Consider the following 24,082-nt stretch of genomic DNA (forward strand, 5'->3'; position numbering starts at 1 on the left):
CTCGACCCCTTACAGCGGGAGACAGCAGAGGGCGAACCCCAAAGCCCGTCCGCGCTCCCTTCGCGTCTCCCGACTTGGCGGGCGTCGGGCTGGCTGGGTCGAGCCCACGAGGACGGGCCCGGCCTTACGGACCCCGCAGCCCTCCGGGCAAATGTCCACGCGCGGGCCAGAGAGCCGCCTCCCGGCGCGGCGAGGTGCGGCCCGGGGGTCTCCGCCCGGCGGCGGGCGGGGAAGCCCCCGAGCAAGGTCTTACATCAGCCACCCCACGTGCAGTCGGAGAGAGGGAGGGAGGGAGGGAGGAAATCGCTCGGGTCCCCGGGGCTGCGCCTCCCCCGCCCCCCCGCCTCCGCCCCTCCCGTCCCCTCCCCTCCCTCCCCTCCCGTCCCCTCCCGCCGCGCGTCTCCCCGCCCCGTCCTTGGTGCCGCCGCGGATGCCGAGCCGAGCAGCGCCGCGCGGGGCCGAGTGGAGCCGAGCAGCCGCCCGCGCCGCGTCGCCGGTTTAAGCGCAGTGCGGGGCCGCGGCCGGGGGCGGCGGTAGTGAGACCAGCGCTGCGCTCCAGCCCCCTTTTCCCTCCATGGTTTCTCTCCGCTCCCGTGAGTAACTTGGCTCCGGGGGCTCCGCTCGCCAGCCCGCCCGCCGCCCGCCGCCCGCCGCCCGCCGCCCGGGACCGCGCCGCCCGCCGCTGCCGCCGGCAGACCCCTTCCGACGGCCCTCGCCGCGCAGGCCGGGACGCCTCTCCCCCCTCCGCCCCCGCCGCGGAAAGTTAAGTTTGAAGAGGGGGGAAGAGGGGAACATGGACATGAAGAGGAGGATCCACCTGGAGCTGAGGAACCGGACCCCGGCCGCCGTAAGCACAGCCCCCGTCGGGCGCCCTCTCCCCCCATGACTTGCACGTAATGGTGGCCACCTGCGGGGCCCGGGCCGCGGGTTCGCCGGCCCCGGCTCGGAGAAGGGCGCAGCTCGCGGGCTCGGACGGGGAAGGCGGGCGGGCGGGCGGGCGGGCGGGCGCGGAGGGGGGAGCGAGCGCGCGGGGATTAACTCTTTGGCGCCCGCGGGGCCCCGCGGCCGGCCGGGGAAGGCGGTGGGCCGGGGGACGGCAAACTTTGAGCTCCTCGCCCGCCGGGGTCCGCTCCCCGAGGAGCGCGTGTGCGTGCGGCCGGCGGCGAGGGAGGGAGGAGGGGGTTGTGTAACGCCGGGAGCCATGTTTGCAGCCTCCCGGGATGCGCCGCCGGGCGGAGGCCGCGCCTGCCGCGGAGCCGCGCGGCCGGCCGGGGCTGGGCCCCCGGGGCTCCGCGCGCCCCGGGCCGGCCGGGGAAGGGGCTCGGGCGGGGCGGGGCCTCCCCCGGGCGGGCCTCGCGGTGGGCGGTGGGCGGTGGGCGCCGGCCGCGCTGAGGGCCGCGGCCGTGGGGGCTCGCGCGGGCCGCCGGCCTCACAGGGGGGCGAGGAGCCCCCTCGCGCGCCCCGGGGCTCGGGCGGGCGCGGCCTGGCGCGCGCCGGGCGGGGGAGGGGCGAGCCGGCGGCGGAGGTGGCGCAACCGCCGCCCCTCCCGAGGCCAAGTTTGAAAAAAGGACGCGCTTCCCGCCATTTTTCAAGCCTAAAAATAAAACTTTCTCCCCCGTTTCTGTCGCTCCGCTCTCGCCCTCGCCCTCCGGGCCTCCCCCACTGCCGGCCTCCCAGGGCGCGGGGGGCGCGGGGGCCCCGGTCGGCCCAGGCCAGCCGTGGCGGCGGCGGCGGCGGCGGCGGCGGCGGCGGCCGCTTCGCTTTCCCTCCGCGCCGTGGCGGCGGAGCCGGGGGCCCCTGCCCGGAGTCGGGCCCCTCGGTGTGGGCGGGCTGCGGCTCCTCGCGCCAGCCGGGGCGCGCCGCGGTCCCACACAGCGCCATGTTGGCGGGCGCGCGTCTCCCTCCGCCGCGTAGGCCGGCCCGCGGCGGGTTCGGCGCCCGCCTCGCCGGGGCTCGGCTCGCACTGGCGGGAGCCGCGACTCCTCCGACTCGACTCCTCTCGGGCGCGCTACCGTCCCCCTCCCCCCCTCTTAAAAGGGCAACGCCAGGCGGCCGCCTCCGCCCGGGCCCGGCGCCGCGGGGACGGGCGGGCCTCGGCCGGGCTCGCGGGCCGCGCGGTCTCGGCGGCCTCTGCCCCCGCACGTGCTCCGGGGAGGCGGGCGGGCCTTTGAGAATCGCCTCTTTCCTCCCCACCCCTGCCCCCCGGCGGCCGGGCGCGGGGCCGTGTCCGGCCAGACCCGGGCCCCGGGTGAGCGGGAAGCCGTCCCTCCCCGAGCGCGGGGCGCGCCTGGCGCCGTCAGGTAGCTGCGGAGCAAGTCGCCGACCTGCGGGGACCGGTCAGCCGGCGTTCGCCGGGCGTCCCCGCGAGTGGGGGGCGGGGCCGAGGGGTGGGCGTCTCCTCGTGGCCGCGCGGGGCCCGGGGGGGCGGGGGCTGACCACGGCCGCCCCCTCCGTCCACCGTCAGACATTTTGTGTGGGCCACGTGCTCGGGCCCTGGACGGTCGGAGCCGCTTTCGCACCCTGAAACTTGGCGAGCCGGGCCCTCCTTTGGAGGAGCTGTTGATCTCAGGCCTTCGCATTGTTGCTGCGTGGCTGCGAGTCCACACCTAGAACGTAGAGTAAACCTAGCCGAGATTTCCCCCCAGAGCGTGCGCGTGGGTCCCCGGAGCACTTTAAAACCTAGTACTTGAATTCTTTGTGCGCAGACTAAAGTTCCTGGTGAGGCAGTCGGTAAGGGCAGTGGTGTTCCCTCTTGGGAAATACGCCTGGGCTGGTGTTCCCCTGACTTGGAATTTTTTCACACACGGAGTAACCAGTGTATTTTGAAGAATACGTAAATACACGGGGCAGGTGTTCACTTTTCAAGTAACCAACTTTGGCCTTACGCTCTTGCCAAAGGTCAGTCATGGGATTGTTTCATTAACATTAAATTAAAAGTCGGTTTGTCAGTTGCAGCATCCACGTTTTAAGTGCTCAAAAGCAGCAGGTGACTAGTGGCTACTGTTACTGGACAGCGCTAGCCTACAGCAAGCCACTGGTTTATAAAATAAATATTTGAGTACCAGCAGTATGGCAGGGCCTGGAAAAGCAGGGTAAACGAGATAGCAGCCTCTGCCATCCTGGAGCCTCAGAACCCGGTGGTAACTCTTGCACTGGCACACTTGAGGGGCCCTGGAGAGCGTCTTGGTAGCCTGCTAAGGTTGGGGGACGGGAAGAGAAAGCCTCCCCTAGGGACCCTGAGGAGGAGACTGAGACAGCAAAAGTTAGGTTCTTAAGAGAGGAAAGCTTTGATCTTAAAACCAAAGGCTTTCAGGGAAAAAATGCTGTAGATCTTGAAGGAAATTCTAAAAGTTAATCATTGTTTTGCACAAGAGTCATCTTTGAGGCAAATGAAATTTGGAAGAAGAATCCTTTATAACCAAACTCAGTCACGTGGCACCTTATGTTGTGGCCCCAGCTGTAGAGAATAGGCTTGGCCTCTTGAGATCCTGCAGACTTTTATCATTTGGGAGGAGAAAACCTTTTCTTCACTGAATGTACAGTTATAATATGGACAGGAGGCATACGTGCATCCCGTCGTTGATTTTAACCATCAAGTGAGAACTAAGTGTCTGAGGAGGGTAGAGGTTTGATCACAAGTGTTTTTTGTAATTCTTTTTTCTTAGGACCAGTAGGCTTATATTGTGTGTGTGTGTGAGTGTATGTGTAGCTTTTTTGCTTTTATTTTGAGGTTTGAAGATGACCCTGGTAGCACTTCTACCTTTTTTGTGTTCCTTGGTCAGGGTACAGGAGACTAAGATAATAGGTTCATTCCACCTATTACTATGTCCTTATTCCTTGTTTTATTTATTTTTCTTAAAGATTTTGTTTATTCATGAGAGAGAGAGAGAAAGAGGCAGAGACATAGACATAGGCAGAGGGAGAAGCAGGCTCCACGCAGGGAACCTGATGTGGGACTCGATCCTGGGACTTTAGGATCACACCCTGAGCTGAAGGCAGGTGCTTAACCCCTGAGCCACCCAGGCATCCCCATTATTCCTTGTTTTGTTTTTTGTTTGTTTTAGGATTTTATTTATTCATTCATGAGAGACCCAGAGAGAGAGAGAGAGAGGCAGAGACACCAGCAGAGGGAGAAGCAGGGTCCATGCAGGAAGCCTGACGTGGGACTCAATCCCAGGACTCCAGGATCACGGCCTGAGCCAAAGGCAGACGCTCAACCGCTCAACCCCTGAGCCACCCAGGCGTCCCTATTCCTTGTTTTAAACACAAGTATGGGTGGTATCCCTGGGTGGCTGAGCGGTTTCGCGCCTGCCTTTGGCCCAGGGCGCTGTCCTGGAGTCCTGGGATCGAGTCCCACGTCAGGCTCCCAGCATGGAGGCATGGAGCCTGTTTGTCCCTCTGCCTGTGTCTCTGCCTATCTCTCTCTCTCTCTCTCTCCCCCCCCCCTCTCATAAATAAATAAAAATAAATCTTAAAAAAAAAATAAACACAAGTATGCACACTTAAGAGGGGACTTACAAATAAATGTATAATTCAGATTTTTTTCCAAGCCCAAAACAGCTCTTCATATCAGGTGTGTTCTCATGGTGGAAAAATGCCTAAGATGGCATTTAAAAACCTACGAAAAGAATGGGATCACCATTTAAAAATATAGGCCAGGTTAAGAAATATTTCATACAAAATATTGTTAGTTACTTCACTGAGAACGAATTGTGCAGTGCTAGAAAATACCATATATACCACAGAAATTGGTGATATTTTCAGATGTGAAATGAGATACTGAACGAGTAGTGAGATATAATTTAGTTATATCCCAAAATGGGAAAAATACCTGTTCTTTATGCGAGGCTATCATCCTTTCATTGCACCAAACATGGCCCTCTATTGTGAGAACCTCAACAACTTAGGCTGTCTAGGGACAGCTAGCCTTGATGTTTGCTGTTCGAGTTTTCCATTCAAAGTTAGAAAGCCAGGCAGTTCCTGTGGTTCAGTGGATGCCTCTGTGGGACTCTGGTGGGCTGTGTGTGAAGACCAGGCACTCCTCACCCATAAAGAGTAGTCCTAGGAGACACTTTTCGCTTTCCCCTACTTTACATCTTTAAAATTTTTTTCAGCACAATGGGATATTCTCATTGGTTGCATAGCAACTAATTGTTTTTATAAGTATTATATCTAAATTGAGGAAAAATTAGATACAGATAAGCCAAAAATAGCAGATAAACAAAATAGGATGGGGATGCGTGCATGTTTGAGATTTCTACCTAGACATTCAGGTATATAGTCTATGGTCTTTTCTAAATAAAAGAATTGATAACTCAGAATGGTCTATAATTCCTCCATACATTCCCGCCCCCTTTACAGCAGTTATAACTGTTAAAATTGGGGAAGATTACCCAACTAGTTCCAGCCAGTTAAGTAAAATTGATTTGAGTAGCCGGGGGAGTAGGAAGTGAGAGCAAATTGGAGAGGATGAAAGAAAAATTGCTTGATTTTTTTTTTTTTTTCTTTATGCCCCCTAACACCAATCACCATAACCTGACTGCAGTATAGGTTAGATTTTTCAGTTACAAAGTGGTAGAAAATAGAACTGCTTTTCTGATGGGTGCAGAAAAATAAGAGCTAAATGGGAAATAATAATAATAGTTTTTAAGTATTTATCTTGAATTCATGCTTTAAAAAAATCTAGTTTAATTGGGAAATGAGGGATGAGTAAATTTGGTCTCTAAAGTTAAACTGTCTTCAAGCAGAAGGCCAGTTAACTTTATCTTGGAACAAATGGCTCCCTGACTTGTACACACAAATGTACAAATGCCTGCCCAACCTCACCTCCTTAGATAGTAGCTTTGGGAGGATTTGGAACATAAGGAGAAACGGACCATTTTTTCTTGATTAGAATCTCTCATTTACTCTGGGTCTAGATTGGGAGGCTATGGGATTATTAACAACCCCCCCCCCCCCCGCCCCCCGCCCCAGCTCCCTGCCCACAGTTCTTTCCGTTGCAAGCTAGTCTGGGTCCTTCCATAGTAAGGAATAGGGCAGAGAAGGCTTAGTTTACTCAAATGCTGCTGACACAGTTCCCTGAGAGCAGACCTTTCACTATACTCCTATTAAGAACTTTATTTATTTGTTATTGGTGTTCAATTTGCCAACATCTAGAATAATACCCAGTGCTCATCCCATCGAGTGCCCCCCTCAGTGCCTGTCACCCAGTCACCCCCCCCCCCCCCGCCCACCTCCCTTTCTACTACCCCTTGTTCATTTCTCAGAGTTAGGAGTCTCTCATGTTCTGTCTCCCTCTCTGATTTTTCCCACTCATGTTTTCTCCTTTCCCCTTTATTCCCTTTCAGTATTTTTTATATTCTCCAAATGAATGAGACCATATAATGTTTGTTTAGATGGGCTAGAAGAAGGTTGTTGAGTGTTGGCTTTCCAGACATGTTGTCCCTGGGCACAGCCTCAAGTAGAACCCTGTGGTCTCTGCTTTCTTCAGTAATTCCTACTCTGCTCTCTGCATATTCCCCAGTGGCTTGTCCTATTACTGTTCCTCTGGCACTCTGTTCTGGGGGTACATGTACGTTTCTTTATTGCTACTTCAGTCTTCCTGGAAAAATCCAGGGGCATGCCTTCTCTGCTGAGCCATACAATCCTCTGCCCATCTCATCCCAGTAAATTGTTATTTTCTACTCATAGAGAAACTTTAAAGGTCTCAAGTGTGCATTCCCCAAACTCTTACTCTTCCACTTATAAACCCACCTACACCAGTATCCATCCTGGCCTTCTCCACAGGAGGAGTTCCCAACCTCCAACAAGAGTAGAATGATCGTTGTAGGTGAACATCAACTTTTTAAATGTGACAATCTGTATTTTTTTATGGCTTGTCTTTTTTTGTCCCATGTTTCTTGGGGGTTGCTTATTTTTTGTCAGGGTTAAAACCGTATCCTCAAGAAAAAAGTAAATGCAAATACCTAAAATTTCCACATCTCAAGAAAGGTCACACAAATAACAGAACGGTTGGTTGCTAATTTAAATAAAGAACTTGGAACTCAATAATAGAGACTCAAATGTCTATTTTTTTCATCTAGCAATAGGTTGTGAGAAAGAATCCTGATTACAGAGGAAATTTTACATAAAAAGATATGGCATTATTTATAAAAGGGAAAATGGGAAATATATTCCAACAGGGAGGATTGTAACTTATATATGTACATACTCAATTTCTTTAGCCATTAAAAAAATATTTGGAGTTAGAGTATACTAATAGTTTTAGCTCACCTGTATTTGAAATATACAAAAAAAGACTGAATTAATATACCAAAATATTAAGTGACAAGTATTTCTTACATTGATTTGATAATGCTTGTGATCAGAAAGTGGTTCTCTTTTTATCCAAGCTTTCTATTGCTGCATCTGCTCAGTCCCCTGCAATCCTGACAGAAACCTGTAGGCAGTACTCTGACAAGCCTAGGACCAGTTTTCATCATTGAACAATTGTGAAAGCTCTTTCTCATATTGGTATAGTGGTGACTAAAACAGACATGACCTTGTCTGTCATAAAGCTTGAAGTCTAGTGGTGACTTTTAAAATGTGTATTCTTTTATTTTTTTATTTTTATTTTTTTTTTTAAAGATTTTATTTATTTATTCATGATAGTCACAGAGAGAGAGAGAGGCAGAGACATAGGCAGAGGGAGAAGCAGGCTCCATGCAGGGAGCCCGATGTGGGATTCGATCCGGGGTCTCCAGGATCGCGCCCTGGGCCAAAGGCAGGCGCCAAACCGCTGCGCCACCCAGGGATCCCAAAATGTGTATTCTTTTAATAGATTAATATTATCATCATTGTAATGCTAAATAAGGCTATATAGGAAGGTCTCCTAGCCACTCACTTTTCTCTTCCTGAGAGATTTTCTGTACATATAAGAAAGTGAATGTGTGGTCTATACATAAATAGAACATCCATTCTGCATATTTTTGTCCCACAGTGTATCCTGGAAATGAGTCCTGTGTTGATGGGCTTTGAAATTGTTTTCTAATTTTTTCAGTCCTTTTCTCAGTAACTTCTTGTGCCTTATTTCAGAAGCCTTTACAGGTGTTGGAAACCAGTTGGTACCCATTGGTACCACTCCTTAATTCTTCTCGAGTCGTCTTTGTGCATTCCCCAAGGTTCTGTCCTTGGTCCTCTTTTTAGGGAATCCATCCTTTCCACTCTTGTTTCTGCCCTGATGATACCAAATACAGAACTGCCGACCCTCCTCCGCACTCCAGACCACATCCTGTTTTCTGGGGATACTTGCACCCGAACATCCCGAGGGAACCTCAGCTAAGTATCCCTCATGGTATTCATTTCATCTGCCCCTCAGAAAGCTGTTCCCTACACATTTCCATGTAGCCACATGGCTCCTGTTTCTCTAAGCCAGACCTCAGTTCCCCTCCATCACTTCCACACCCAGCAACTAAACCTGTAGTTTTGAACCATTTGACATCTTTTTTCCTTCCCAGTTCCTTCCTCTTGATTCCTATTCTGCTGTTTGGTTCAGCAAACCTGTTTTAACTCACATTTGAATCTTTATGGTAGTTTTTGATGACCCTAGTTAGAGTGGAATTTTACCAGTTGGAAGAAATATCCAAGAGGTGATTTCACCCAGTGAGCTGGGAGGCAATATGGCTAACTCTGATCCCTCTTTACTTGGGTTTTGGAATATTAGTGTCATTCTGTATAATAATTTGGATTCTCTGTCAGATAAAATCATAGAAAATCCCCCAAACCAAATGAGAACATTTTAGTTGTATTTCTGTATTAGATGTGTGGACAATCACAGTTGACTTTATTTTTATGGTTGGTTGGTTTTACTTTTTTCTTTTTTTAAATACAAAAGGAATACATGCTTATGAAAAGCTCAGCACAAATATGAATTAACGGCAGAGGTCCCTGTCATTCTCTTTCTCCCTTTCCCCAGAGGTTCCTTTTTTAGCATTTAGTACATTTCAGGTGCTACTCCTCTGCAGCTCCACGCAGTGGATACCGTTACCTCCACAGATAAAGAGCTGAGGCACAGAGAGGTTAAGTGACTTTTCTGAGGTAACACAGGTTGTAAGTGGCAGAGCCAGGATATGATGTCAGGCATCTGTTTCTAGAGCTCACTTCTCACTTGACACCTTAACTTTCAGATGTGCTGTTTGCCCCAGAAAGGGGGAAAATGGCAGAGGTGTGTAAAGAAACCTGGAATGAAGTAAAAGATGTATTTGGCCTACATGCATCCTAACTAAAACCAAGGCTTAGGAGGAGGAAGTAAACAGGGTAGTGAGAAGTAGTAAAGAAGCAAGTGAGAAGTTGTGGTGTTGTGGGTATCACTGACTCCAAATCTGTTTCCTTCTCTGTAAATGGGGCGAGGGTGTGGTGGTGTGAAGAATACGAAGTTCTCCCTAAATGATAGCAATTACTAGAGTAGTATCCTTGGATTTTACATGGGAGGATGAAGGTATTATTAGCTCATAGTCTCAGTTTAGAAATATGAGCATCTCCCATATACATGCTTGATTAATGCTGTTTCACGTGGTAGATTGACTGCAAGAGTGCTTTTGGCCGTTAAAGCTAATTTGCATCACTGTTAAGTGACCAAAAAATGTGCTTAAAAGTTGGAAGTTTCAGAGTCAACCACAGAACAAGAATGGAAGTAGGTATTATTATGGTAGTTACTCATGCAGTAGATTGTTTATTCATTAGTATTTAGGGATGCCTGGGTGGCTCAGCGGTTGAGTATCTACCTTCCGCTAAGGGCATGATCCCAGTCTGGGGATCGAGTCTTGCGTCAGGCTGCCTGTGAGGAGCCTGCTTCTCTTCTCTGCCTATGTCTCTGCTTCTCTGTCATGAATAAATAAGATAAAATCTTAAAAAAAAAAAAAATCAGTATTTAAAATCATGGGGTACCTGGCAGGCTCAGTCTGTAGAACATGTGACTCCATATGGGGGTTGGGAGTTCAAGCCCCATGCTGAGTTGTAGAACTTTAAAATAATAAATAAAAATAAATAAAATCTTCAGATGTGATTGCCTTGAATGGATTGGAAGTCTGAATTTCAGGACCCACAAAGAGATTTTATGGCCTGAAAAGGGAACCTAATTTAATGTCTAATAGTTTTCTTTCCTGAAAATACCTTTCTCACATGTAACCCAAATTGATCTTTGAGTTAAGGCCTCTTGCATCTTGACCCTTTCTAATTGTCAAGAGAATCTTAGTAAAGATTAATAAAACCACAAGTGGAAATGTATAGTGCAGAAACATGTTGCCAAAATCTCTTAGGGATTTGATAGGAAAAGTAAAGATTTCCTCTTTTCCTTGTGTCAGTCCCCTGGGCCTTAAGGGAGACTCAGCGGCAGGGTTGGGGGATGGAGGAAGCTTCTCTGCATTTATAGTTAAAGCTGCCTCTTGGGCTTTAACAGATTTGGGAAAAAGAATAAGGAGGATATAGTTTCTTCACTTATTTTAAGGATTGTAGTTCTGTCTCTGGGAAGTAAAGAGTTTAAATCTTTATACCTTGGTGTAACATTCTATCCTTGGTATCTATTAGTGTATTGTTACTAAAGGCTTAATCATTTTTCATTTATTTATAACTGTGATCTAGGTCTAAGTAGAGACTGTCCCTGTATGTGGGTGTTTTTGCTGGATGTTTATGATTGTAGTTTTTGCTATGTTCTTTGTTTTATGTATGTTTTTGAAAGTTTGTCTTTTTCTTTTTTTCCCCATTGTCATCCATAGGTTCGAGAACTTGTCCTGGATAATTGCAAATCAAATGATGGGAAAATTGAGGGCTTAACAGCTGAATTTGTGAACTTAGAGTTCCTCAGTTTAATAAATGTAGGCTTGATTTCCGTTTCAAATCTCCCCAAACTACCTAAATTGAAAAAGGTAAGTACTTTTTCTTGAGCAATAAACAAGAGAACATTCTGAGAAGGGAAACATACATGATTTTACCCCTAAGGAAGAAGTTAGTGTAGCAGAAAACACATAGCCTTTGGACCCGGGCATACCTGGGATTGAATTCCAACCCCACCAGTTCTCTGATGGGTGATCTTCTGCAGGTTACTTAATCTCTCTAAGGCTCAGTTTCCTCACCCGTAAACTGGTGATACCACCCAACCTTACAGAATTGCTGTGATGTTTAGAAATAATACATGTATGCTCGATAAATAGTGGTTATGAAGAATAATTTTTTTTGTGAATAAGCTATTACTTATTGATTGCTATACATTGTTTATAATGTTAGCTGGGTTTTCTCCTTTAGTATGCTCTGGTTTAGGAACTGCAGGTGTCTCTCACTCTCCATGTTTTATGTTTGTTGATTAAGGGTGAGTTTCAATAAAGAATTTGCAGATTTGTAGTCTATGATAATTCAGACCCATTGTGTAATTTTAAATGACTAGAAAGTTAAAATGTGTTGTGACTGCAAGAATTCATTGTAACAAAGCTGCTGTATTTCCCTATCTTAGCTGATGGCTCATTGTTAGCATTTTATTGGTCTAATTATAAACCAATTACTATCCACCTGCCTCTCTCCAACTGCCAATTTTAAAAAACACTCAAGAAAAATGTTTTCTCATCTTCTTGTACTTGTAACTGTCTCGAAGCTCCAGAATGCCAAAACTGGAAGAAGCTTTGCTCTTCCAGCCTTATCCCTTATTTTATAGGCACAGGAATAGATGCAGAAAGGTACGATAATTTGCCTAAAGCCACCTACAAAAGAGGTTAGTACTGTAGCAAAAACTAGAACCCTTATCTCCTGTTTCCTAAATGAATGCCTTTTCTATTACATAATAAAAAATATGTGTAAGTATAGCAAACTTTTCTACTGTTTTGATATTCCCTTTCTTAGGGAATTTAAGCAAAACTTTTATCCAAAGGTATACATAGAAATCTATAATCAGATTTAGGCAAAATGCAGGTAGGCTGTTGCAGTAGCTTGCTTAAGTCCTGAGAGGAAATTGTTTTGGGTTAAGTACATGAATTAAAAACGATAAGCTGTTTTTACTTATTTGCCTTATTTAGGCAAGAAATGCTCAGGCAGTCCTTATGAGTTTCAGGTAACTTAGCTTCCTATCAGAAAGAATAATCCTGTTATATTTTAAATTGGTAAATTATTCCTTTCTGCTAAGCAGCTACTTTAGAGGTTCAGGTGTAATCCGTTTATATTTACATGGGTTATTTGTGACACCGGGAGCTCTGATTAGCCCATTAAACAACAGTTGACTTTAAACAACGGATGACTTTCTAGCTTGTATCTGCATAAACTTGATGCTAGTATGATCCTAGTGTGTATTTTGTGTTCTGGTTTTCCTGGTATCCTGATAGATTTTCTTGATTTGCTGTGGTCTGTGTACTATCAGACTTATTCAGAGGAGAAGTGGATCAGTGACCCATCTATATAGAGGCTTTATCAAATCCTTCTGAAGTCTTGTTAATCACTTGTAGAGTTAGGGAGGAGTGATCTACAAATCAGACTTAAAAGGCAGATAAGACATGCTCACAACTGATACTTTCTTCCTACCCTGAGCACAGATTGTTTTTAATAAGAAACAGTTTCTGAATGAAATCTTGGTGTGTAAATGTCACAGGTTTCCTAAATTTGCACATATGATTTCATTTCACAATGCCACTAAGTGCTTCGGCAGATTGCCTTTTATCTCTACTCCCTAAGATACTCATGTTGAAAGGATACGAATATTACACATGTGTGATATTCTAACCAACCAAGGGAAGTGGTCTCTGTTTCTGTTTTAATTTACTAAAATCTCAAGAAAGCTAAAACTGGAGTCTTTGTTGATTATAGACTCGTATTTTTTTTTTAATAAGGATTATTTATTAGAGAGCGTGAGCCTGAGCAGAGGGAGGGGCATTGGGAGAAGGAAAAGCAGACTCCCTCCTGAGAAGGGGGCCCACTTCAGGACTCGATTCTGGGACCATGATCTGAGCCAAGGGCATACACTTAACAGACTGAGCCACCCAGGTGCCCCCTAGACTTGTATTTATAAATCTAGAATGTGACTAGATAATTTGGAATATGCTATGGGCAGGAAAAAATGTTGTGAAATGATGCATTTCCTCTGAAATATTTAGTAACACCTTAAGTAGAAGACCTGAGTTTTTTAAACTCATTCTTTCAACAAATATTCAAGTTTTTAAAAGTGCCTCTGTTCTGCATCATGTAGTTCATTTCACTGCATACCAAAGACTAAAAATTACATGAAATTTTCATGCTATTCCAAGTACATAGCATAGTAGGAAGGGTGAATTCTTTTGAAGCTAGCCTGCCTGGCTTCAAGTCCTTGGTCACTCTGTAACTGGTCACTCTGCAACTGTGTGATCTAGGGTAGGTTATAGAGTTATAGTTCATTTTCCTCATCTGTAAATGCAGATAATAATTCTATCTACTCCACAGGGTTATCGCAAGAGCAGATAATAAGCTCATATATTTCAAGTGCTTCAAACAGTGCCCCGCACTTATGGCCTGTGTAAGAGTTAGATGCGGTTGCCATTGTGTTGGCACTTAAACTAGAGAATTGAAACCAGTTGTGCGGCCTGAGTTTTCTCATCTGCAAAATGAAGAGCTTGAATTATATGCTCTCAACTGTCTAATTTTTCCAGGCTCCGATTTCTTTCACTTCAGATTCGAATTCCATGGTGAAGGCTCATTCCTTCATTGGCACACCACTCACTGTGCTACTTGACCTGCCGCTAAGAAATTAGAGTAGGTTCTTATAAAGGCTAGTGCCGGCTTTTTGCAAGAAGTGGCCTCCTCCTGGGAGTTGGTTTCAGCAACCCTGAAGCTATTGCCCCACTCAGTTTCCTGAGGTCATGGAGCTTCTTTAAGGGCTTGTTTTGGGACCCATGCCACTCCTATAGCCTTCAGAGCGACACTCCCGGGTGGTTTCCAGGTATAGAACCTTACGATGTGTCAACTCTACAGAACCAGATTAGGTTTCAAGTGGGCATAGTGAGCTTTGCTTGGCACGCGGGATAAGCTGCTTAGAATGCACAGACCATTTACCCTTCCTGGCAGGTATAGACTATTGGAACTTCTCAAAGAATTCTAATTTGCTTTGACCCACTTTTTAGGTTAGAAAATGGATTCACTGATGTTAGGGGCCAGATCTTGAGCAAACTATTATAATTAGCAGCTGGTTAAGGAAATGCAGCTCTTCTTATCCATCCTGTTTCTCCTCCTCTCCTAAAATGTTCTTAGGACCTGTAGACTACTTATCTGGATTTAATTAAACAAAATGAACAAACATGTCCTAATAGGAACAGAGTTTATTTGATCTTGATAAGTATTTAAGAACTATATTTGCTACTTAAAATGCCTTAATGATGTGTTTCTCTGTGTGTATTTGTATGTATGTTGTATATTCTCTTGCAGCTTGAGCTCAGTGACAATAGAATCTTTGGAGGTCTGGACATGTTAGCAGAAAAACTTCCAAATCTTACACATTTAAACTTAAGTGGAAATAAACTGAAAGATATCAGCACCTTGGAACCTTTGGTAAGTAAGTGATAACTTGGAAACCAGGACTTATTGGTCATTTTCATTTTCATATTTCTTTATAGTGAGGGAAATGTTTGGAAATAATAATCAAGAAGGTGGTGGTGGTTATTATAATACTTGTAGAAATTTTAAAGATCAGGGCCTCTCTAGTTATGTGTTCCTGTGGCTTTGCTCTCCCTGCCTGATACTGTAGTGGTTTCCTTCAAAGGGGAATTCTTTTCTTTTTTTTTCCTTTTTAAGTTTCATATATTCACCAAAGACTTAAACATTTATCTTAATTTTTTCCCCCTCAAACTGGCCAGGCAATTCTATACTTTTATAAAAAAAGCTATTCATACTGGATGGCATATCTGAATTATAGATGAATTATAATCATATATGAATTAGAGTCCAAGGACAGCTCCAATAAGTTTAGGTCTTCCGATTGATCTTGTGCCCCAGCTAGATCACTGTTGCCTTAAGTTTGCATGGGAACCCCAGAATCCTTAGTCTTCCTCCTGGGATAAGCTATAAAAAGTTAAGTGCCAGTTGGGTTACAGGCTTACTGTGTGACCTTGGGCAAATTGCTTCTTCTCTCTGGGCCTCAGTTTCCTCACTTATGAAGCAGGGAGGATAATAAGCTCTGCCTTTTCTTAGGAGTTCTGAGACTAAAGTAATGTGCTTAACTTAATTTGTAAGTTGGGAAGCCTGTGCTAATGGGGGTACAGTCCACGTGTAAGCTGTAGGGCAGAAAAGAGCTGGATGGAGAGGTTAATATAAGGTATGGAGCAGCTTCACAGGCTCTTCTGTGTAGCTGCCACCTGGAAAGTACTATGAATTGAAGATTGTTAAGTGACTGATTTCTCTAAATGTGACATTCTATAAATTTGGCATTGAGACCGAATTCCATTTTGATAAGGCGAATAGAACTCCCAACTTGTTTCATACTATCCAAAGAAGCCTATGGGTTTTCTGTTTTTACGTATATATAAAGTCAGTGTTTCCATTTAATTCATCTTGTAAACATATTGGGAGAGGGTTATACAAGCAGATAGGAACTGTCTCAGGGTCCAGAAGAGCAAAACCCAAGAGGATAGGCATTTTTTCTACTATATCTATTCTGATGTCACAGTATATTAAAATATTTGGATTTCACCTAACTTGTACAGAATGCTGTTGATATTTCAAGGGAAGATAGAGTTAATTTGTGACTTCTTTTAACAAAGAGGATTTCCTGCCAGAACTATAGCATCTTTTACCCCCAATCAATAATTAAGGCTCTGCTCCAATGTAGGTTAAATTGCCTTTATCAAATCCCTTTATTTATATATTTCATTAAGTGGGCTACATTTTAGCTCCTATTTCTCAAATTCTGGGAGTCTCTAACCTTTGCATCTTGTATTTGCCCCTTTTTTGGATTATAGGTACATCCAGATACTTGGGCTCCTTCCTTTTTGCTAGTTCTTTACCTCTAAACCAATCCTTGTTTCCAATGTTTAAGTAAACATTTGAGTTTTGCTGTTTTTAAGGACATTAACATTTGCCGATTGTATACTCCTATAACCCAGACTGTCCCCCTTTTAGAGATGAGGAAACCAAGTTCAGAGAGCTTAAATAATTACTCAGTGGCCACAGAATAAATTATAAAGTTGAGATTCAAATCCAACTCTGCCATTCTTTCCACTGCTTTTGGGACCTGTTCTTTTACCTACATATGTATTCCATACCCAAATTGACATTAAACTGGGAATTCCAAAAGGAGCACTAAATTAAGTGCTGGTGTCTCCCAGTTAGACAGGCTACCTTGAGCCTTTCTTTATTGTTTAGATATCAATGGTAGGCCTATTGATTCAGGGTCACCGTGAGCCTAACAACCCCTTTTTTCCTGAACAGAGTGTCATGCAGTACCTTCCCATGTGGGATCACTGGCCTGTTGCCTAATTCTCATGGCAACTCAAGTCCTCTTTGATGCTTCACCCAGAAGCCTTTGTCAGTGTCCTAGCACACAGAGGCAGAGCAGAAGCAAACGTTGTACGGGAGTTGTTTTCTTGGGCATTCCTGACCTGGTCCATGATGTATGAGGGCTCTTTGGTAGCTGTGAAAGTCTTGGTCCCCCAGGACAGTGAGAATGGGAAATAATCATTGTTGTATTTACCAGTTTTGGAGGATCTGCTGTGTACCATACACTGTAGTAGATGCTTTATGTATTCTGTTTCATTAGTAATCCTCAAAAAACATTTCTACAAAGAGAAAAGAAATAACATGGCCCTCATTTTACTCACGAGGAAGCTGAGGCTTGGGAGAGTCTGAATCCCTTGTCCAGAGTCACACACTTAGCTAGCCAGTGACATAGCCACAATGCTGCATACCCAGGGGCATCTAGAAAAGCCTGAGCTCCCACCGTTCTCCTGAACTTACTTACTGTTCAGGTGCTTGAGGGTGTTAGGTAGGTCTCCTGAAGTTGTCTCTTGGAATAAAATAAAACTGTAGGAGAAGGTGAAGTGGGGGGAATGTTGGGTCCATTTTGTCTTCTGAAAGTATTCTTCAGTGGGAACAACACCATCCTCATCCTCATTAACCACGTACATTTTGAACACCGTCTACTTTGAGCCCAGTTCTTAAAGTCAATGCAATGATGTGAATGCCTCTGCTTGCTACAGGGACATTAATCGAGAGACAAAGAAGGCATCAATTCAAACTTCCTTGGACACCTTTTTTAAGAGACCTGGGCCATCCAAACCATCCCCCAAAGCCCTTCTAAATTCTAAGAAGGCAAGCAAAATTATTGTTAATAAAATGTTTAATGTTTATTATGGCTAGCCTATTAGTTTTAGGCCAAATTTCTGGTATGGTAGAATTCTGATTTTTGGGGGTGTTTTTGGTTTTGATTTTTTTTTTTGTTTTTTTTTTTTTTGTTTTTTTGTTTTTTTTTAAAGCAGTATTTTCACATTACATCGGGATCCTAATAATCTGTGGGTAGTATATTTTGGGCCTTAAAGCACAATTTTATTACTATAAACAATTCTAGAGTACTACAATTACTTGGAATTTTGTTGTTTATTTGCTTTCACTTCGTTTACTAGCAAACTGTTTGGCATGTTTGAATTATTAATAACGGGTCCTTTCCTGAGGTAGCCAAAAATGTCACAGATTCGTGGAGTTTCAAAAATAGGTGGGCATTGGAGGCCCTGTGGCCTGGAACTACAGGAGGGGCCTGAGGCACTGTAGAGCTTGAAGGATCGGGGGTTGTATGCATTTTTGTGCATCCATTCCTAGGGAATAATTTTGAGAAGTAAATGGCTCATTCCCTTGAGTGAAGAATTTTTAGACTTTGGGAAAGCTGCCTAAATTTACTTGTGGTCATATTTTAGCTGGTATAGAGTCAACCTTTTTGGGAAGAGAAAAGAGTTCCCAGTGTGCCAGCTAGTTGTCTGGGGTGGTGTTTCAACATTTTCTCCCTCTTTGGCAAGAAGGCCTACCTGGGCATCTGGAGGTCAGGGCCTGCCCAGTAGGGAACTAATCTGAAAGCAACACAACATAAAAGCAGCTCTCCCTGTGATTAGAAGGGCTGGGGACAGCTTTCTTAAGACCTCAGGAGACTAACTTACATAAGCACATTATTTGATCCACAAACTCTTGGATCCTTATACATTGGTGTTTTGAGGAGTGCATTTGCCTGTTGCCATAACCCTGCTCTGTGTTCCCTGCCTGCCTCTCTGTTCCCAAGGGCTGCTCAGTGAAAATAAAACAAGTGGTGGGAACCTCTTCTTTGACCAGGAAGATGGAGATTCTCTAAGTGCAGGGGTCAGCAGCCCTTCTTCTACAGGGCCAGATGATAAGATCCTATAGACTTTATAGGCCATACAGTCTGTCAGTGCTGCCAATATTCTAGGGCAAGATATTCTTCGGAGCACATAAACAAATGAAGTGGCTATGTTACAATAAAACTTACTTTACAAAAACAGGCAGTGGACCAGGATGGGCCAATTATATTTTGTCAAGCCTTGCTTAGGGTGAAGATTTTTAAATCATTTTGTAACTCTTTGGAATCACTAAGATACCTCAATCCTGAAGGCAAGGTTTTTTTCATCTGCATTTCTTCCTGGGTCCTTGTGAATGTTAAAATAGTTTTCCCAGTAAAGCATCAAAGCCTTTAAACAATTATTTTTTTTTGCAACTTACTTCATGTGGAGAGCCTCTTAATTTTTTGTTTCAGTCTTGATATCTCAAGACTTGAATACCAAGCCTTTTCTCCTGATTCAGAACCCTTAAAAGTGACATTTATGAAGCTATATGCCCTCCAGGCTCATTGACCTTTTTCTAGAGGGCACCAGGCTACATATTGATGTTTTATGTTTGCTTTTTTAAGCACTTGCCCCTCTTTTTCCTAAGAGGGTCTGCTGTTACTTCCTGCTGCTCTCTCCTACTTGCTTGTAATATACTACTATCTCTGTCCTCCCAATGTCTCCCTTCACCCTTACTGACAACCTACTAGAGTTTGATTGAAATACTAGTACGTGGTTGTAAAAGCAAATGAATCTGAGTAAAATACATGGACATTTTCTTACCCACTTTGTTACTCAGAAAACTTTCCTCAGCCCAGGCTTTCAGATCTCAACTATGTTGTGTTTTGTATTTTAGATAGATTAAACCAAAGTTCTAAACAAATGAGCTATTGCAGCAAAATTTCAGGGTATGGTAAAATCAGAAGAGTTTTACATCAGAAAGGTCCCAAATTTAAAAAGAGTATTGTTTGTCTCCTTCTGAAGTTTCAACTCTGCATGCCCCTTCCTTTTCTCCAGCCTGTACCTATCCTCTCTTCCTGGAGAATAACTGTATCACTACACTTCTTACTTTATTATATGCCATTCTCTAGTGTTTCACATCTATGTCTTTGAATAGAAATCTCAAGTACCTCAAGATTGAATTGATTAATTGAATTTTTTTTCCCCATCTGGCCACCCCAGAGCATTGAAGACCAGTTCTTTTGGCCATTTGATTACTTGAATGTTAAAACTTAGTTTTGAACTAAATTTATTAAAACTCTGATTTGTCTCATATTGTGAAAAGATCCAGTTTGGTATTTTCCAAATTCATTTTTCTTAAAACTACTTACTAATATTGCTGGAAAAGGACAGTTCTCTGAGAAGGTAAATGCAGAAGGTAGATTGTATAAGCTAAATCTAGTGGCCTACTATAAAGTTTGCAAAGGACTTGAAATGTTTTCCTGTGTCTAAAGCTGAATTGGTAGCAGCTAAATGAATACAGTGCCTAGAATTTTACGTCTTCAGGAGATGGGTTTTGTTGCTGGTGTTCCTTTGATTTAGAAAGTATGTTTCTTGATCCTTTTCTTCAGAAAAAGTTGGAATACCTGAAAAGCCTGGATTTGTTTAACTGTGAGGTTACTAATCTGAATGACTACCGAGAGAGTGTCTTCAAGCTCCTGCCCCAACTGACCTACCTGGATGGCTATGACCGAGAGGATCGGGAAGCCCCTGACTCAGATGCCGAAGTGGATGGTGTGGATGAAGAAGAGGAGGATGAAGGTGAGGGGGTGTAACATCCAGAGAACCTAATTTCTGCCTATCAAAGGTCATGATAAAGCTATTGAATGTTTTTGTCATTGAAAAAAATAATATCCATGCGTGTAGGCATTTCCATTAAATTTGGAGCTAGGACCTCTGTTTAATTTTAATAAATTCTTAGAACGTTGAAGCCTTCAAATGATTCCACATAAAAATGGTTAGTTAATTAGTCTTGATTTTGGAGGCTGTGTGCCCTAACACACTGAAATATTTGTAGTTTCACAGTTTACTAAAAGGACTATCATCTTGTGTCTCCCTGCCATGTTCGTTGCTCCCTTTTCTTGGTTACTGTCTGACTTAATTCTTAGAAACTTTGCTTTGTCAACACTTCCAGATTGCATGTCCCAGTGCCCAGAAGCTAGTAGGTTAGGTTCCTGTGTGTGAAAGCACCTCCTTGCTTACCTCTTTTGTCGTCTTTCACTCTCTGTTATCCTTGTCTCTTTCAATTATGCTATGTTCCTCTGGGGTAGGAACGGTCTTTTTCATCTTTATTCACAAGGCCGAGCACTTCATAGATAACTAGGGATCTGTCTGTTAGAGCCAAATGTAAATAAAATAGCTTTCTTTACTGATGGGCTTGTGCTTTTTCCTTGCACCGTGACTCACTGTCTCTGAGCCACTCAGATAAAGAGTTTCTCGCCTCTCCAGTGGCTTAAAGGAAGCAGAGTGATCAGCTTTCACATAAGTCAGCATGAAGAAAAGTTACTCCTAACATTCATGATGTTGCTGGAATTTATGGTTTTGCTGTATTTTTTTTTAAGATTTTAAAAAATTTATTTATGATAGACATAGAGGCAGAGACATTATTTTAAATGTCTTTTCTTTAAAGATAAAAAAAAATGGTCAAGAAAAGTTGAGGAAAACATTAGGTAACTTGGGTGCAGTTAAGGTGTAATACGCTGGCAGCATCTTTGCAGATTTATGGCAGATTTGAGATGGTAAAAAATGATGGGATGTAGGATGGTAAAGTGGACACAGACTAGGATGTCTCAATTTGTTTAAGATGTTCACATCACTTACTCCCTTCACTGAAGGTTCTCAGTTATTCCTGAAAACACTCTTTTATCTATTTAAGTTTACCTTAAACAGGTTGAATGGCCATGTATGCAAGAGCCTGTAAGGAAATTCCTTGGAGGGTGGAGAGCAGCTCAGTCAGGCAACAAATTTGAGCATTTTTTATGTGCCAAGCATCATGGAATATAATTTTGAAAAGAAAACCCAGACATGGCGCACGTCCTCTTGGTGTTTACGGTCTACTGAGAAATGTTACATAAGCACAAGTGAGTAAAGCCTGTGATAATGGATAAGTGTCAGGTGCTCATGTGAGAGCATATTAGGAGGCCTGGTAAGTCTGCTTGAGGAAGTGACGTTAAGCTGAGAACCAAAGGTTTGAATCTGTGTTAGCCAAGGGAGAAGAAAGGGAAGAATGCGCAGAGGCTAGGAAGCAGGGCAGCGCTGCAGGCTCCCAGAGCAGGAGAGGTAAGAACTGCTTGTCTCTGGCCCTGCACCAGGAGGTGGAATAGAGACACGGGTGCAGGTGACAGAGCCAGCCCCTTTCTCCACCCACCCTGACCCTCCCATCACAGGCTGCTTACCACTGTTTGTCAGGTTCCCCCTCTGGCTTCTGGCTTTGTGGCAGTACCCTTACCTCAGAGAAGGAGCTCCTTGTCATTTATTTGGTGGGTAGGGGGTGTGGTAACTTTTTGCTGTGGAAAATTTCAGACAAAGATAGAAATAATGTAAAATTAACTTTCATGTTCTCATCATTGAGCTTCAACGATTACTGGTTTTATAGGTGCCCAACCCCTACCCATGCCCCCTTTCCTTATCTTGAAGCAAATTCCAGAGATTCTATCCTTTCATCAGGAACTGTTGCAGTGCACAGCTAGTCCATCAGTACTCTTGGCCTCCAGATGTAAAGGGACCCTGGTGGACGAAGGGACTGAGTTGCAACCAGCTGGGAGGACAGGGACAAGTGCAGTGCCTGGGTTTCCCAGGCATTGAGGTAGCTCAGCATTTGTCCGGCCACCAACTGAAAGCGCCCTGGCACTTTAGCAGGTGTGCCTTCAGGGTTACTTAATGAATTCCTTTGGACTTGCAGAAGGAGAAGATGAGGAGGATGAGGAAGATGAGGATGGTGAGGAGGAAGAGTTTGATGATGAAGAGGATGAAGATGAAGATGAAGATGTAGAAGGGGAAGAGGATGAAGACGAAGTCAGTGGAGAGGTTGGTGCAAATGTGTTTGCAGCTCTGTTTCCTATTTGTAGTTGAAAATGTGGAAGGTTTTTTTTTTTTTTTTTTTTTTTTTTTTTTTTTAAGAAAAAGTAAAGGCTTCTGATGAAAATAGTAAACTTGTAAATAGACTAATAACAGTCTGATTGGTTTCCTTTTTGTCCACCTTTTAGTAAATTCTAAGTAGAGTGCTTACAGGGTACTAATTAGACATGGTACTTGGCTCTGCGGGTAAAGTTTTGACCTTTTAACTTATTGGGAAGAAGTAATGAATTGAGTGTAGTGTCATTTCCATAGGGTGAGAAAACTGGAAATGTTGAGAACTGGTGGTATGTCTGTCCCTTGGTTGTGTTGAAGGGAAGGGTATGTTTACCAAGCCTGAACTTGTTCTCGTATGTTCAGCTTAATTCAGTAAATACATCTTATGCCTGCTGTTTTAAAGAGTTGAGGACGCAGAGTTAAACAATGTGGTCCTGCCTTGAAAGAGCAAGTAGTCTAGTTTATGGGCAACCCAGTGATACAATATCTATGAGGAGTTGAATGTCGTAGAAGGACAGGAGAAAGGAGTGACTTGATTTTGACAAACCTCAAGGAAATTGTCAAAACAGGCAAAGAAAATAAGATATCAAAAAGCACATTGCTTTGTAGTAGGAAAAAACTAAGGCTGAGCAGTTTGTGCAGTCTCACAGGTAATAATGAAATCAAGTTCCTAAAAGAATCTTTTTGTAAGAATGGGAATATAGAAATTCTGTTTTGAAATTCAAGATTTTAAAATCACTTCTCGAATTATCCATTATAAATAGTATGCTAATTAAACATGTCTGACAAAATGCTTACTTCTGAAAAGCAGTTTTTTGTTTTTAATTTATCTATTTGACAGCACAAGTGGGGTGGGGGGACTAGGAGAGGGAGGAAGCAAGTTTCCTGCTGAGCACAAAACCAGACATGGGGCTTGATTCCCTGGACCCTGAAATGACCTAAGCTGAAGGCAGACACTTAGCCAGCTGAGCCACCCAGACGACCCTGAAAAGCAGTTTTTAAAGAAAATCTTAATTTAAGCTTATTCAGAAAAATGAACAGATTTCAGGACATTAGATAAAGATAATATTAAAAGTTTTCTCCTTGATGAATTGTTAAATTTTTTGGCAAATTATCTTTTTCTCTGTACTTCTCATCTTGGCAAATTAAGCTAATAGAGCTGTTTACTATTCTTTAGGAAGAAGAATTTGGACATGATGGAGAGGTTGATGAAGATGAAGATGATGAGGATGAAGATGAAGATGAAGGTGGGTATGATGTATGCACTTAGGTCCTCCTCAGTTAAAAACACAAGAAAATGTCTGTTAATTTAGATTGTGAAACTACAGAGAACAAAAAATTCTCTTTGCCCTGGTGGCTTTCACAGTGGCTTATGTAGCACTGTCAGTGCACCTATGCTGGCCCAGATTTCCTGCTCTTCAGTGACTGATAATGCCTCTCTGCAGGTGCGAGGCCACCCACAGTCCCACACTTGGAGTATGTTTTTAGACCCCATCATTTGGGTTACTTCCAGATATGAGATTTCTGGTTTTGGAATTCTTTCACTAAAGTCTAAAATAACTAGATCATAACTTTTGCAGAATGTATAAATAGCACCTTTACAACTTTATTACTGTTATTTCTTAAGTTCCCTACCACAGCTAAAACCAGTGAAACCTCTATTTATTTATTACTCATTGGAAGTATAGATTCATACACCTGGGCGGGTTTAGAGT

The 24,082-nt window shown here is 44.0% G+C and overlaps 1 protein-coding gene across 2 annotated transcripts in view; it reads left to right on the forward strand.

Moving 5' to 3' along the window:
* The window catches only part of ANP32B (acidic nuclear phosphoprotein 32 family member B), a 42,610-nt gene that overhangs the window by 17,573 nt on the left and 955 nt on the right, over nt 1–24,082 (forward strand). Inside the window, exons 1-6 of one of the 2 annotated variants that reach the window (XM_025432382.3) lie at nt 573–847; nt 10,752–10,901; nt 14,407–14,529; nt 19,868–20,057; nt 22,198–22,322; nt 23,545–23,614. In XM_025432382.3, the coding sequence (XP_025288167.1) occupies nt 794–847; nt 10,752–10,901; nt 14,407–14,529; nt 19,868–20,057; nt 22,198–22,322; nt 23,545–23,614 (712 nt within the window). In that variant the 5' untranslated portion in view covers nt 573–793. Of the gene's footprint in view, nt 1–572; nt 848–10,751; nt 10,902–14,406; nt 14,530–19,867; nt 20,058–22,197; nt 22,323–23,544; nt 23,615–24,082 lie in introns of those variants that run through there. The other variant, XM_035696895.2, reaches the window with a different exon arrangement.

Source organism: Canis lupus, chromosome 11 (genome assembly GCF_003254725.2).
Source record: "Canis lupus dingo isolate Sandy chromosome 11, ASM325472v2, whole genome shotgun sequence".
In the NCBI taxonomy this organism is placed as follows: Eukaryota; Metazoa; Chordata; class Mammalia; order Carnivora; family Canidae; genus Canis; species Canis lupus.